The 16,899-nt window shown below is 43.8% G+C and overlaps 1 protein-coding gene across 2 annotated transcripts; it reads right to left on the reverse strand.

Moving 5' to 3' along the window:
* Positions 1-1,038: 1,038 nt before the first annotated feature.
* Positions 1,039-7,912, reverse strand: FST (follistatin). 2 transcript variants are annotated; one of them, XM_030511778.1, is made up of 6 exons: positions 7,594-7,912; positions 5,366-5,557; positions 4,728-4,946; positions 4,137-4,361; positions 2,952-3,107; positions 1,039-2,148 (listed from the first exon to the last, which is right to left on the reverse strand). In XM_030511778.1, the coding sequence occupies exons 1-6, from the start codon at positions 7,673-7,675 to the stop codon at positions 2,066-2,068; spliced, it is 957 nt and encodes a 318-aa protein (XP_030367638.1). In that variant the 5' UTR covers positions 7,676-7,912; the 3' UTR covers positions 1,039-2,065. The 2 variants fall into 2 exon arrangements, with proteins under 2 accessions (XP_030367638.1, XP_030367637.1); XM_030511777.1 differs by having other exon boundaries at positions 2,877-3,107.
* Between the last annotated feature and the right edge of the window lie 8,987 nt (positions 7,913-16,899).

Raw genomic sequence — 16,899 nt, forward strand, 5'->3', positions numbered from 1 at the left:
AAGGGCAGATGGTTTTTACTATTATTTTGAATACAATATGATAAATGCACACTTGTAGATTTTATGCATAGAGGAATACATTATATTTGCTTTGGATAATGCTAAACAATCCATAACAAATTAGTGTTTACAGTAAAAAATACACAGAAGACTACAGCACGAACAGCCTTCAAATATGATTTGTCTTTAAACAAAATGGGTAAGTCAGTCAATTTCTGCTCTCAGACCTCAGTTCAGCAAAGCACTTAAAACACCACTGAATAAGGTATTTAAGTACATTTCTAAGTTTTATGTAGTATGATAAGAGAAATTTTGGGGAGTGGGGCCTTATTTGGGAGAGCATCATAGGGCAGGTAGTGTGAAAGAGGATTTTGGTCCCTGCTGTGCTTACGGCTGCCAGCTTTCTTCAGTTCACTGTATTAGTATTCATTCTTAAGTGGATCCAGTTTGTCCAGTTTGAATATTGGTTCACCAAAAAGAACCTGTGAATTAACCTTCCCTTTGTGAAAGTAATTTCCAAATTATAATGTGCTCTTTGATGGTTTTGGTTTTTGGTTGGTTTTGGTGGGGTTTTTTTTTTGCACTACTTGTTACATATCTTGAATTTGGGCAAGTAGGACCCACTTTGCTTTTTCTATTGGTCATCTAAATGGTGATACAACTGCAACCTCAGTAACATGGATCTGAAGCTCAGCAAAAATTCAAATGCATATTCAATACCTCCTAGAAATAAGGAAGTCAAAGATGTCCAAGAAATGACAGACTTTTTATTTAGCGGATGGAGAAGGAAACAAAAATGCTGCATCTCTTCTCCTCTCTCACTGTACTTGGATTTAATTAATGCCAATGAACTGAAGACATTGCTCCTGTCTGAAAAAAGGGTTTCTTGAATCAATGTCAGCTGAAAGCTTTGGCCTTAACTGATGTGCTTCACGGCTGGCCATGCACAAGCTTCCTTTCTCCTAACCACCAGTATACTGTCTTCTTTGCACCAGAGGGCAAGAACCCTTTAGAACCAAAACTGAGGACTGCCTCTAAGGAAAATTCCATTTTATTATTTTTTTCACTCATCATTTATTTACAAATACACATTATAACTTTTATATACATTGCACATTTACATGGTAGAAAAGTACAAAACTATATATTTAAATGAATTTATATTTAACTCGCCATGTTTGAAAATATAAAATTGCATCAGAAAAAAAGTATTATGAAAAGCAAGAAACTTGAACTGATAAAGCTTTGATATAACTTTTAGTGACACACTGATTGGGAAAGAAAACTTTGAAAGTGGTACTGCAAGACCATCTTAAAGGAAACACCTGATAAAAGTTATGCATGTTACAAAAAAACCCCCAAACAATAAAAATAAAATAAAACCTTTATTCTTATTACAGTTAGCCCTGTAGTTAACAACCTTCATAATCCGATTTCTTTGGGTCTGGAATTTGTATAGTACAGTATAAACGCTCAGAACATTGAGATCACTTCAGTACATGATGTGATCAGAAGTAAAGTGAAGTGGAAGAAGTTTCCTTAAAGATTGCCTCACTGCACCCTGGAAGTATACTTAAATGAGTTACAACGCCTTTTGGTCAGTCAAGATTCCTTGTAAACAAAAACCCGAGGATCTTTTACATACAGAACCGGCAAGAAGAAAATCCAATAAATAAACGTAACAGAAACCAACATGCAAGTTTGTTAAAGTGGAAAAGAGTTAACATCAGTGAAACAAAGAGATGAGATCATGTGGGTAAGCTCTAAGGAATGGACTTTTATAGTTTGCAAGAAAAAAGAAAAGCTTTACTTTACAAGCAAGAGACCTCACAATAAATAACACTGCTCTTCCCGTAACGAATAAATTTCTTCAAAAAACAAGGTGTACAGTCAACCAGACATTTTATGTATAAATTATAAAACATGACACAGTATAAATAAATGTCTACGAGACTCAACTATATGTATACTTTTTTTTTCTCCCCAAAATAAATAGGCATACACTTATGTACAGTATGGACATTGATTTCGTGCCCAATGGCTGTTCCAATAAGTGATGGAGCTTTTACCACTCTAGAATGGAAGATATAGGAAAGCTGTAGTCCTGGTCTTCATCTTCGTCTTCGTCCTCTGGGTCTTCATTAATGGCTAGATGGGGGAATACAGGGGAGCTGTTGTTTAAATAAGGACAACAACAGCGCAGAAGCAGCTCAGTGCATGTTTTCAAAGCCCTCTGAACAGCCACAATACAGCGTTGCATTTTATGCGACTTGTAGTGAGATGCTCTTTGGCATCTGTTGTTATGCAATAAGGGTTTTTTATACGTAATCTATGAAGTCAAAACTGCAGAAAGTTCTGAAGAATCAATGGCTCAGGTTTTATTGGCAGATTCCTGAAATCAAATGGAAAGCGCTCTTGTGTTCTAGGTTTAATTGTTTTGTGTCCTTCATTCAGAGTTAGAAGAGGCAACTGTGCTCAACCAGATGCCCATGTGCTACCATTAGGCTTGTTCTTTTGGACCGAGTTAAGAGTTTATCAGGGCGTTAATAAAGCAATCAGCGAAGCACACGAGAGCAGACAAAGTAGGAAAAAAAAAAATCACTAGAATTACATTCTTAGGGCAACCCCTCTCTGACAGAATGACTTGTCCTTTGAATATCCCCAAAAAACCCAACTTGAAGGTCAGCTGGTTGTTGATCTATTGCATTTAATCAGTAACCAAAGTGTGTGCATGATAGGTACATACGTATATGTCACCTGTGCTGTATCTCAAATCTCCAAGTCGAGCTTTCTTATGTTTAAAGGCGTAAGTCTTCAGTACCTAGGGATTGCCTTCAGAAGCTTTAAGTGTCTGCAGAGTTAAAAATCTCACTTACAGTTGCAAGATCCAGAGTGCTTTACTTCTAGAAGCACACCCATGGAGCAGGCTGCCTCTTTCATGGCACACTCACTTGGGTAAGTGGTGTTATCACTGGCACAGACTGCCTCGTCTGACTTGCTTTCAGGGCATAGCTCATCGCAGAGGGCGCACCGACCTCTGCCAACCTTAAAATCCCACAAGCATTTCTTCCCAGCACTGCACTGAATGTCTTCACAGGATTTGGCTTCTAAAAATACACACAGGATACAAGAGGTAAGTGAAAAGAAAAAGAGACAAGAAAAGCAACAACAAACATCCCCAAACTCCCTTTTCCCCTGTGAACTGTGAACAGACAAACTCAGATGCAGTAGATGTGATGATACTTGCTGATTTTGCTCAAGCAAGTAGTCCCTTGGACACCATTGCCTGTCTATATGTGGGGGAGGAAAGACAGCTGTGCCAGCAGAGCTTGGCCCTGGGAATACAGAATTACATTTGCCTATTGTACATGACTTTCCTGCTCTGTTTGATGTCTGTTGAAATTCAGCTCTCCAAATTAGTGGTAAATGCAGAATTTGTCAACACATTCAGCATTTCTAAATCAATTATTTTTAAACTAACCCACACAGAGTAGTTGTCTACAAGACTGAAAAGGGAATTCACCTCAACTTTTGCCAACTAAAAGCAGCCTCCCCCAAACTTCCCCAGCAGTTTTGGGGAGCAGAGGCTGCTCTGAAGGTGCTTCCTCATAACACACTTCACTATCAGTCCTTTCTGGAAATCACAGTACAAAATGTCAGGATGCACAGAGATTATTTTCCTATCTTCACCCACCATCTCCAAACTTTGCATTATTTCTAAAGAGGGAAAAGTGATCAGATGTTTCCAATTAAGTTAACGCAAGCTTTGCCAAGACCACTTGAAGACAATTGTTTCCAGGAATCCAGATCCACTGAATATCGAGACCTTGTTACACTGTAACCATGTCATCATCTATTTAATGGCGGCTACTTCTCTCTTGGATACTAATGTCAGCACCCACAGTGATAGCAAGAGAAGCAGCATCAGCCCCCTCCTCCCTCACCCCTTCTGCAGCCTTTTCTGGGGCAAAGCTCACCCTGGCTCTCCTTCTCCCAGCAGGGAGCACTAATCCAGGCTGCTGAAAGCCTCTCCTTCTCCCCAGTGCTCACTACACCCATCCAATTGCACACATGATACTCTGAAACCACTGACAGAGGAAGCTTCCCTGCCCTCACCCTCCTACCGAAATACCTACTGATGCATTTTCCTTCATAGGCTAATCCAATGGATCTGCCCAGTAGGCAAGTAGCTTTCCTCAAGTGGCAGGCGCTGGCATAAGTGATGCCGTCATTCCCGCAGAGATACTGTTCAGGGGAGGTAGGCTCTGGGCAAATTCGGTTACATGTCACACAGTAGGCATTGTTAGTTTGGTCAACCACACATGTGGAGCTGCCAGGGCATAAAACATCTCTACAGGTCTCTGAAACAAAGATGGAAACACACAGTGATTAATAGGAGATCCCAGAGCCCTACTGGGGAGTAAAATGGTGACACAATGAAACAAATGATCAGATAGAAGCCTTTATCGGCTCTCGCCATTTAAGGGCGGCTGAAGGGAACTTTCCCAACTCAGGGTAGCTGGTGGGATGCAAGTGCTGCTAGACTGTGGGGAACCCTCAATCCAGCTAGGGCCTTGTCTCCTGAGCGTGGTTTAGCTACTGTCTCCCAGCATTAGGAGCATCACTCCGGTTCCTGTGGGGAAGTACCTCCAACAGCTCCTCCTCCCTACACTCAGACACACACCCTTTGGCATTTGAGGGAGATGGGATTAGATTTGCAAACCTACTTTTGCATTTGCCCTGATACTGGACTTCAAGTTCGGGCTGTTCTTTACATCTGGCTTTGAGAAGGGCACACTCGTTCCTGTAGGTTTTCCCATCTAAGCCACACACGGGACCCTTCCAAGTGATATTAGAGCAATCCGGAGCACAAACACACCGAGGTTTGTTCTTCTTGTTCATTTTACATTTCTTCCCGGGTCCACAGTCCACATTCTCGCATGTTTCTGATGGAAGGAAAGAGGCACCACTTTAGTACCGAGCGTGCAGAACAGACCTGGTGTCAAAACTGCTTGAAGAAAAAAAAGACACTGTGACCCCAGAGCACAGAGACAAACACCTTCCCCTCACCCCCTCCGGGAAACACCACTCGAGGGAAATTGCCCCCGCCGCTGAGGGCTGGGGCGGGGGGCGGGAAAGAGGAGGTTGCTCTCCTCCTTCCGGCGGCCAAGCAGAGATGGGGTCCCTTCACCCATCCCGGGGCCGGTACGAGACGCCTCTCAAAGCCTCAGCGAAGAAGGAGGCGGGAGGAGACCGCGCTGCCCCCTTTACCCCCCACCCCTTTCCTTCCCAACTCCTCCTCCCCCAGCCCAGTCCCTGCCTACACCGCTTCCGAGCGAAGAGCAGCTCGCCAGCACCCCCTCACCTTTGCACGGGATGCAGTTTGGAGCTCCCCCATTAAATATCATCCACTTAAAAAGCGTGTTGTCGTTGACGTCCTCCTCCGTCCACGAAGTCGTCAGGCGGCCGGTCTTGCAGCACTCCTCCTTGCTGAGGTCGGTTTTGTAGAGGACCTGGCAGCGGCCGTTCCGCGCCTGCCGGAGCCAGCAGTTCCCAGCTGCGGGGGGGCCGGGGGGACAGACAGACACCCAGCCGGGTCAGTGGCGGTCGCCAGTGACCCAGACACAACACGTGCGCCTCGCAGTGACTTTCACTAGACTGTTTACTTTTATTTGTCCCGTTTCATAACCCGCAGCTACTCGGGCCCATTGGGGAGAGCAGTTGAAAAAGTAAAAAAAAAAAAAAAAAAAAAAAAAAAAAAGAAAAAAAAAAAAAAAAGGAGGAGTAAAATCCTCAACCCAACAAATTGAAAAAAAAACCCCACCAAAAAAAACCCCAAACAACAAACAACCCCCCCAAAACCCACCCTCCCCCCAAAAAACCCTTAAAACGAAACAGAGAAAACCCGATCAAAGCAGGACAAGGCAGTTTTCGGAGGTATTTATTCCATATGTAGAGCAGAAGGAGCACTGCCGGCACGTGACAGAGGCTTGAAAAGGATGTGCATTTAAAAGGGAATAAAAAGAAAATCGCGCTTGCAAATTCCTTCCTCCTCCCCCTGCCCTCTCCTCCTCACCGTGGGTGCACAGCAGCATTGTTTTAGTGCCGCACAGAGTTTCAGCCTCAGCCCATTTTGCAATCTCCACGAATTGGGAACGTTTGCTGTTAGAGAAGTCTTTCGAAATCCCCACATTTTGCTGCTTCTATTAACAAATGTCTTTCCTTCACTAAAATAAATCAGCAGAGCTCCCAAAAAGTGAGAAAAGTACATAAAATACAAGGGCACATAAGAGTAGGAGGTCCCTACAGAGTTTTAAAAATCGATCAAGCTGAAAAGTTGTAGGTGCCGTCTCTCCCGCACGCATTTCAGAGGAAAGTACACTGACCTTAAACCGGATAGAGTGGGTTTTGGGACATTTTTTTTTTTTTTTTTTTTTTACTAGTATCCCTGTTATTAGTGGAGTCAAGCCAAGAACATTAGTCCAAGCAACTCCCCTTTTTTTAGCTGGAGAGTTTTGGTTGGGATGAGTCTCTCGTGAATAACCAATGTGACTTCTCCAGCAACTCAATACCAATTGATTCTGGTGCTAATCCAGCCAGGGCTCGATCCTGCCTCCTTCCTCCGATGGGAATGTACCGCAGCGAGGGGTCAGGATCGGCCAGACGGGATGTCGCTGGGCGCGGGGGAAGATCCCCCTTCAGTCCCCCCCACCCCCCCGCGCTAAAAATCACGGCACAAACAACGCCTCAAAAAAAAAAAAAAAAAAAGTTTTACGTCTCACTGTTGCCCACATTAGATTAATTTACGCTCTAGTGGGGCAGAAAAGAAAGAAAAATAACATAAAACAAGCAATGGTAAGACATCCAGGTTGTGGTTGGAGCACGGTCGAGATATGGGAAAAAAGCCCCCAAACTAAAAATCATTATTCTCATGTGTCGAAAGAGGGCTCTTAAGAGTTGTCAAAAAGCAGGTTCGGGTTTGTTTTGTTCGCAAGGAAAAAGAAAAAAGCAACAAAACCCCCAAACTTATTTAAGCCTACTCTTCAGTGCAGGGGAATTTACACCACTAACATTTACTCACACACACACACAGGAAAAAAAAAGGGGGGGGGGGGGAGAGGAGTAAATCCCAATATTAAAGGAATGTCCGGAAAATGACCACTTACTGGTTTCTAAAAATGTCAGCTGTAATCGTGGGGCTCCCCATCACCACCTCTCCTTCCGTGAGGAAGGAGGCGAGATAAAAATCTGAGCTAAATTACCAACAAACTTTGAGCACTAATGCGAGAGCCGCGACTGGGAAAGTTCCCTTGCGATGCTGCTCTTCATTCACGCTGCATAATAACAGTAAATACCAAGAAACATCCTTATCTGTCGTCTGTGCCTATGCAGAGCAGTGCGAAGATCCGATCAAAAAGGCATTTAAATGACACCTCGGTACAAAGCAATCCCATGCCCACAGTTAACTTCTGCCTTGTTGGACCTTGGAGAGAGGCGCTTAACACCGCAGCAAACTAGACCGTGCCCAAAAGACGGAAAACAATAGTAATAATAATTAAGAAACACATCTGCGAATAAACAATCTGGTCTTACCCTGCACTGTGTGATCTTCCATGATGTGGCTCAGAAACATCAGGAGTAAGAGCATGCCCGGGTGGATTCTCTGATTTAACATCCTCAGTGTAGCAGCGAGTGAGAGACACAGAGACGGTGTGAGGGGGAGTAGGGAGAGGGAGCGAGCACTAGCCTGCCTGCTTATGATCGCTCTATTGAATGAACGTCAGGCTCTGAATGCAGTCTCTCTTTAAATCTATACGGGGGTCCTAGCTGTCTGCGGTGGGCGGTCTCCTAATGTGTGTGTGTGTGTGTGTGTGTGTCTGCTCGGGGGTGGGGAGATTTAAAAAGTTCAGTGTGAATCAGGTGACATTTTCCACCTTCTGGAAGCCCTCTCCAATTATCTGCTCTAGGTGCACGCACACACGGGCGCGCACCCGCGCAGCCCCGCGCGCCGCAGACGCCGGAGCCCTCCGGCGCGGCCGCGGACAGCAGCGCGAGCCCCTCGCCGCCGGCACCGCGGAGCCCCCCGCGTCCCCGCAAGCCGGAGACCCGCGGGGGTCGCGGCCGCGCCAGGGGCGCCCCTCGCCCCCTTTAGCCCCTACCCCGGCGCCGCGGGCGCGTGTGCGGAGCTGCGGAGGGGGTTGCTACGGGGCGCGGAGGGTTCCGCGGCCGCGGAGCGCTGTCGTCCCCGGGCGAAACTGCTGCTAATAATAAACCCCGCTCCCCGCACCCGCGGGGGGCGGCTGGGGCGCGCAGAGCGCGCTCGGCGGGTATCGGCCCCCGAAATACCTCAACCTACCAACCCACCGACCAGCCCAAGCCCAAAAACAACCAAAAAAAAAAAACAACCCCAAAAAGGAAAAAGAAAGAACAAAATAAAAGTTTAATACCTAGGGCTGTGCCCAAGTGACAGCCTTTTCACTGGGAGCCCGGGAGGACGAGACGGGAATGGGGGCGACGTAGGCGGTCTCCTTTCAGAATCAGAAAAGATTGCAACATCGATAATGAACTTCTAGGGCACTAGTTTATTAAGCACAGTCTGGCATTATTCTCCCCTTAGAAAAGTTGGCGGTCTCTCATTTATAACATTTTTTGGCACTGCTGAATGAAACTGAGTAGGCGATATTTCCTTTTATACAAAACGATTACTTAACGGAAAATGGTATTGTTTATTCAAAAGCTGCCTTTTAAATTTCGATTCTTTCGCTTTTCTGAGCCACCAAAGCACAACAGACTGCGAAGTATGCAGACAGGAATGCCCGGACAGTGCCGGGTCAGGGGCCGGTGCGCCGCTGCCGCCCGCGCCCTCCGCCGAGCCCTCCCCACACCCCTCCTCCCGCTCCCGCCCCCCGGTACCGCGCACCCCCCCCCCCGCCCGCCCCCTCCCCACAACTGCAAATAACTCAGTGATAACAGATTTTTTTCCACCAACTGCAGGAGATAGTGCTAATCTTTTAATAAAAGATCCCATTACAATGGGATCTGTCTGGACAGACTATAATAGATCCAGAAATACAGCCGTGCTAATATTAGAAGACAGTTGTTTGGGTGCCTCAGACCGGGCCCTGGTCCCGCTTTGAAAGTGGGCATGAATCACAATGTCCCCCGGTACCACCTGCGGTCACACGCATTAAGAAGCAGACTGGTAAATGATTGACCTCGCTGCATTTTTTTTTCTCTTTTTTTTGTTATTATTATTATGATCATCGTCCTGAGCAGCTCTCGGGCATTTTGAGCACTTCAGAGGCTCCAGGACTCCACATCCTTTTTAATCTTTTCCCAAATTGGTGCCACTCTCCCCCCTCACCCCCCACACCCCCCTTCCTTTCCCTCTCCGCTCCCAGGAGCAGCGTTAATGCAGGGTTGCTTAGTGCCCTCTAATGGCAGACACTAACAATTAATACCAAAACACCCTGCACCCCCGCGCCGCAAATGAAGGGCTGCTTCCAAACTCTGCTTCTCCCCCCGGAGAGGGCGGATGCGGGGCGTAAGGTGCCCCCCCCGGACCCCCCCCGGGGCCGGTCCACCCGGGCACGGCTGTGCCGGGCGGCGCGGGCACCCGGAGCAGCCAGGCGGGATCGTGCCGTCGCGGGGGGGCTGGAAGGGGCGCGGGGCCCGGAGGCAGGGGAGGAGGCCTGGCTGTCCTCGCCGCACCCTCTCGGGCCCCCTCCGGGTCCCCTCCAACTCGCCCCGCGGGGTCCCCCGCCGTCGCAGAGCCGCTGCACACCTCAGGAGGCAGCATATCCCCCTCCGCTTCCCCCCCGAGGCAGCGCCGGGGCCGAGCCGCTTCCCACCCAAGCACGGTGTCCCGCGGATGGGAGGTTTCGGGGGGGAGGGGGTCCCGGAGGGTGCCGGCGGCAGCGCGGGGAGAGCAAGCGGCTGCTGCCGAGCGAGGGGGCACTGCACGGCTGCGGTGCCGTGAGTGCTGCGTGGCCAGGCGCACCTTTTCTTAAGCGGTTTGTCTGTGTTTTTTAATAATTGGCCAGTACGGTGTTTATCCTGATAATGTTTTCAATTATAGAGAGGCATTTTCAGGCCGTATTCCTGGAAACGAGATGCCAGATGGGTCGATAACGTTTGCACATGTGCTTCATGCGTGCATCATCAGGAGATCAATATGATTGCCCTGGAATGGAGATTTGTATCACACCTGTTCTCTGACATCACATAGAAACAGCTGCTGTTTCTTTTATTGTTTTTTTATTTCTTCCCTCTCTCCCCCTTCTTTTTTAAATGCTAAATATTGGGTTTGTGTGTAACAACGTGTCAGGGATATATTGTATAATCAGAAATGCTTTCTTCCTTCTCACTGTGTGCCTCCCTGTATGAATCCCCCACCCCTTTCTGCTTTGCCAACAATCACATTTAAATTACCAAAAAAACAATAGGGTCGATCTGTAACTGAATTGCCAGGCAGCACACAAAAAGAGTGTTGTTCTCAGCCTGACAGGTTTTAAAACTTCTTTCTACCAAGAAGTGTATGCATTTTAATATATGTTTTTGGATGTGAATCCAATCTTTGCAGCTGGCCCTGATCTTGGAATAATAAAGCCTTTTAAAAACTATATATATACCAACATCTCAAACTTTCAGAAAGTTCAGATTTAGCTCTCAATTTACATAAAATGTATGTCATTGTCCTATCTGTAATATAGCTGTAGCTACAACAGAAACTCCATAATCCAAAATATTAAGTAGTTGGTCTCTGAGGAAGATTGCAGCAAAGTTCTAAGCAGGAGGAAAAATAATCCCCAGGAATAACCTTGTGTGACATATGCTATTAGCATACATATATATCTACACACACACATACCTATACATATGGGGAATATTTACTTTGCAATAAGTCAGTATTCACTGCACTAGTATAATGTTTTTACTTTTACTCTTTTCTCCTCAATGTGCTGCCTCTCAACAGCAGTTGCTCGTATCAAGAATGGACCACTGCAGGACCCTCTCTTCCATAAGGGGTGTGTCTGCATAAAATTATGCAAGGGTGTGGATAGGATTCCAAGAAAAAAACTGGTTATTTGTAAAGGATCTGGATTTTGGGCAAGTGAAAATTGGAGGGCCTATTCTGGCATTTCCTAACCTAACATTCAAGGGAGAGGAAAAAGACTCAAACACCCTCCTGTGGTCCTGGATGCATGCATCATCCGATGTGGTTTCTCGCACAACTGGCTTCTCCCACAGACCGAGCACTCATATAAAGGTAGAACGTCCTCTTCTGGTAGGAGAGAAAACTTGTTAGCCTACTTTGTTCCCATCTAATTGTCTGGGTTATCACAAAAAGAAGGGCTTGTTTCTGGAAAACTGCACTTTTATAAAGGTTCCCCTCTTTTTGCATTTCAGATATCAGTTTTAAGGACTATTCTGAGCACTGCTGTATTGTTCCATTTGAAAAGCTTCCCCCCGCTGTTTGTTTTTTTCTTTCCATGTATAGGGGTAATAAAAGTCTTCAAGAGCCTTTTCTGCAGAAATTTCATATGCTGTTTCTCAGCGTAAAGTAGCATAAAAATTTGGATTACAAAGGTTCATTTCTTGATTTCGTCAAGACTTTTCCATGAAAAACAAGCAAACCAATTCCTGATAAAACTAAGCTCCAAAAGATATTAACTGAATTCTAATATTACGTAGTGGATGTGTGTGCTATTACACTGAAACTGTTCCCACACCTAAGTGGGACTGTTAAACTCAGAACTTGCATTGTATGCTATTGGGCTTTTCAGATTAGTACAGGTACGTTGTACAGTTTTTTTTTTTTTTTTTTTTACATTGACCTAAAAATTGATGTTTTTTCTTCAGGTAGTGGGCAATGGATTGAATTAAGAGGTAGTAGGGATCTTATGTAAAAAATACCACAGGTGAAAATTGCAAAGGGAATATAAGTTTGACCATCAGTAGGTATCTGGCAAGTCATATCTGAGAAGCTGTCATCCCTTTTGACCAAGACGGCTGTAAACAGGTACACTATCTGAAACTTCTCCCTGTGGTTCCATGGAAAGAGAGAATTGAGAATCATCAAGCAGTCCTCTTGTAGGCGAGCAATTTGCAGTTTTAACAATCCATCCTAGGACAGACTCTCAGTCTGTCTTGAAGGCAGCCAAAAGATTCAGCCTGATTCGTTGTGGCTATGGAAGGATAGGAGGACAGTGTGACTCTGAGTACTCTGATCTTAAATAGTTTTTGGTAGCCCATGGATGTTTAGCTGCTTTATATGTTTGTGGCTTTGTTCATACTGTAGAAAGAGCATGTAAATGGGTGGCACTCACATTTTAGGTCAAATAAAATTGACGTATATGTGGTATGAGCCGAACTGACCCCTTTCTTAACTTCATTAATGATTCAGGGAATAGTAAGAGAATTGTGTATCCCTCTCAAGTTGTTGAGGGATACACAGTTGTTGTAAGCAAGAACAGGACAAGCTGTCTCAGACACTCCAAAGACGTTTTATTCTCTTGTGTTGTCAGTACCATGAACCAGCACTGAGGAAATGCAGCAGATTTTACCATTCTATACCAATTGCAAACAGGATATGGTAAGATGAGAGTTAGTGGGTGAATGGAATGAAAACAGGTTGCTAAACAGGTTACAAAAGCCTTACAGGTTGTTGAAAACTTGGACAAGAGTGCAAAATTCCAGTGGAAAATAGGAGTGGAAAATTTTGTAAGAAAAGTATTAAAATCATTAACTATCTGGGGAAGTTAAATGAAGAATTATAAAGAAGCATACTGATCTGTTGCTTTACTGATCCGATCTATTGATCAGATAGTTTTCAGTGTAATTCCATGGAACAGAAAAAACTAGAAACATGCACAGACCATTGAATTTCTAGGGCAGAGAAAAGTCTTTCTCGTGGTTTGCACTGCAGTGTTGTCAGCAGCAGCAGGAATTCTGATACTGATTCTAAATGAAATTTTGAAAACTTAAAAAAAAATAATAAAGGAAATTTAGTTATTGCTGGAAACTTGCTCTAAACAGCCTCTTAGGATGCTACATTTTAAAGAAATGCCTAAGTGACAGAAAGGCATCACCACCAGCTCTAGACAACCCATTTTCACGTAAAGGTTTAAAAAGTGGCCTAGTGAGAGGAATCATGGAAAAAGCAAAGCTGTCAGATAGAACAGCCTTTGGAAGGCCATTTCAGCTTAAGCAGCATTAAGCTAACCTTTGGCTATCTTAAGTCATATGATGAGTGTGGAATGGCTCTTGCCCAGCTTCCTGACTGGCAAATTGCCTTTTCTATCTCCACAATTCTGCCAACTGGAGCTGTGTCATGCTTGGTGATAAAACTTCAAAATTTTAAGTTATAATTATAGATGAGAAGCATGGTGCTTTAGAAATGGAGGGGTTATGCTTGGTTATTGTACTTTTAAGGTCTGGAACATTTTGTGTGGCAGACTGCAAGCGACATGTCAGTTGGCAATCAGTTGCATCTGGAACAGGGTTGGAGACTAAACCCAAGATTAAAGTAGGGATGGATATAGTTTGTAAATAACTACTGTGAAAATCAAATTTTTAAAATTTTTTTCATTTTTTGCCATTACTTTATATTTCTTCTTGCTAGTTTGATTCTGTTAAAGTTTATGTGGAGAGTATATCTGATTCATTGGATATGTGGAGTCACACAGTTTTCTAATCCAAAAAAGGCTTTAATGTAGATCCTGGCTTGGAGCTTAAACAGAATAAAAATCACTGTTAAGAAGGATACCCATAGCCAACTGTGATAAGCAGAATATAGCATGGCAAAAGGGGTAACAAGCAGATGATTTCCAGCTCAGTGCATGTATCTGGTGATGTACTGGATCTTGTTTCTAGACTGAGAGAGTAGGTGCTTGAGTACGTCAAAGTTACAGCCTTGTTAGGGACAGATCATTAACTTCTTATTGTGAGGTTTGTATTTACTTTATCGCCCATCAAGGAAGAGGATCAGTTTTAATGGTTTACTTTCAGAGATTAACGGAACCAGATGGATTTTAGACTGCTGTTCAGCCAGTGGCAGTTTATCAGGATATTATCAAAATTGTCCTACAGGATACATGTAGATAAATTCCAAATGTCACCTTCTAGTAGTGTTGCACATGCCAGTGAATATATAGCGTGTGAGGAAAGAAATGAACTAGGCAGAGCGCTCAGCAAAAATAATGATCTAAATGAGACTAATTGTGACAAAGAATTTTAGAGAAGTTAAGGTCATGGCTATGATGGAAGCAAAGAAAGGCTTTTTTCCCTTTGTGATGAGCTGCTTTATTTTTATGAGCAGAAAATGAGTGTCTCATGATTATACAGATTCTTTCAAATTTTTCTTTCATAAAGAAATGTATTTATAAAAAGCACTTAGTGCTTAAGCATTTTTATTTCAAGATCTGGCACAATATCACTTACGCATGACGGCTCTTCATAGGTCATCAAACTTTTCAGTCCATTAAAAAGAACATTTCTGCTATCACATAAACAACAGTGAATATCCAAAATGAAGTTTTAGTACCAATTGAAGGTATTATACTATAGTAAGTAAATGGCACTGCCAAGTAACTCTGTAGACTTGCCTTACTGAAATACTTGCCTTACTACTCAAAATAGCATTATCTGCAGACCTTCTGAAGTTGTGTTTTGAAATTAGGCTTTTATGGAAAAAGTATGACTATAAATACTAGTTAGTAGTATGAGACAGCAGAAGAGCCCAGGGTATGTGCTTTCTTTTGGACCCATTGCATACATATTTTTTCAGTGGAGGCCCTGCATGCAATGCTCAGAGTTTGTTGGCTTCATGGTATGTACTGCGAGGATTGTCTCCCCCCAGTAGCACAAAAATTGGCTTGTGTCCTCCTTGTACGCCCTGAAGAAGGGGGTCTAGGAGGAGCCCCGTGGCTCCTGTTCTGTTCACTAACTTGGTTGGTTCACATAAGTGTTCTTCTACACTTGATCAAGAAGTGACTTGAAGAGCCAGAAGTTCTGAATAGAAGAATTGATATCCAGACTGCTGCTCCTTAGCAAAAAGTAAGTTCCCTTCCTTCCCAGATGTCTGAAAAAAGGGAGGTGGTGCATATTCTGTCCACAGGATAACAAGTTCAGTCATGGGTTTGCAGGATAGTCCAGAACGGATGGGTTCAAGTTTCTGCTTTCTTGTCTCTGCCCTGGCCCTTACATCTTCTGATGATCTACCAAGCTTTTGGTTTTCTCTGGTCATTAGAGTTGGGGCTGATACCTGTGGGGCCTCCAACTCTGAGAACCTGCTAGTCCTTAAAAATTTCATTGTACAAGACTGCTGTGAGATCAGGAAGAGTAAGCATAGAGGTGATCTGTATCTCAAATGAGAGGCGTTGAGATAGTTACCAGCATGAAAAGGGCTTTAGCCATTTTCCCACACAATATGCCTATCCTATATGACTCCAGGTCCTGCTCCAGAAGTGTGTGGCATCACATCTGCTAGCCTTGTATGAATAACCTAGGTATGCTTGGAGTTTACAAACTACATTAAATGTATTTTTTTAGGCGACTGAATCAAGCACAAAATGATGTGCCCAAAAGTATGTGGATAGCCTGTGGAATATCAGGGAGAAACCCCGGATCTCAACTAAACCTGTCTCCACTGGCCATCCTTTCTTGCTGCTGTGTTACTTTATCTCATTTATGCAGGCAGAAATCCATCAGTTGGCTCCGTGCTTTAAAATATGAAATGATAAAGAAAAGTTGATTATTAAAAGAAAAATTGCTTGATGAGTGCATCATAAAATCCTGACACTCAGGATCTGGTCTGTATTAGGTGGCTATCTTTTGTCCATATCTATTACATCTGCTGTTGAATCACTTTTTTTAAGACAAAAGAATTATCACTCTCACTGGCCATGTCCTGCTGAGCTCACTGAACTCTTTTGAGCACTCTTCATAGGATTCAAAAGGACGATGAAATTCTGTGGTGGTGACAGTGAGAAAGCAGTGTAGTCTCCTTTCCAGCTTTGTACGTAAAGGAGGTCATCTCTTCAAATGAGAAAAGTCACACTGCAGTCCAAAATTGATGCATCAGAGCATCCAAACACCTTCTAACCTGAATGCTGCAATAGTGCTATCCACTACATAGAAGCAAAACCAGCAAACCTGTGAGAGTCTTGGCAGGCACATGCTTCTCTGTAGTGATGGAAGTAATGGGTGCCTTAGATCTCATTGCTCTCACCAGAGGTTCTCATGAATCTTTGCTGTTCACCTGAGTGAGCTGAAGTATTGCCAAGGTCAAGTTTCCTGGATATATACATACCGGGAGTTTTGACTCAAACAAGTAAGCTTAAATAACTAGTTTTTAATTGAGTTTTCTTTCTTTCCTACGTTCTGGTTTCTGAGATGGCAATCATGATTTCAGTTGTTTCCACAGAATAATGACGTTTTGCAAATTTCTTTTCTTTTCTTTTCTTTTCTTTTCTTTTCTTTTCTTTTCTTTTCTTTTCTTTTCTTTTCTTTTCTTTTCTTTTCTTTTCTTTTCTTTTCTTTTCTTTTCTTTTCTTTTCTTTTCTTTTCTTTTCTTTTCTTTCTTTTCTCTTTTCTTTTCCTTTCTTTTCTTTTAAAAAAAAAGAGAAACCTGAGATTCTGGTGTGATGTCTGGATTCCAGTAGCTGGTGTTTTAAGAACATCAAAAATGTCCTTGATAGGAACACTAGAATTTCCAACTAATTTCAGGTCTGCAAGGTATGGGGCCCTGCTGGCCTTGAAAGATGTGAAAGCACAATAGCAAAAGTGGCCTACTTTGTGGAAATGTGGTTGTCAGAGAAAGACGCTTGTCTTCATATCAATTTACAGAAATTAAAGAGCTTTTGGAGCGGTGGGGGGAGAGAAGGGAAAGAAATATGG

This window comes from Strigops habroptila, chromosome Z (genome assembly GCF_004027225.2).
Source record: "Strigops habroptila isolate Jane chromosome Z, bStrHab1.2.pri, whole genome shotgun sequence".
Lineage (NCBI taxonomy): Eukaryota > Metazoa > Chordata > Aves > Psittaciformes > Psittacidae > Strigops > Strigops habroptila.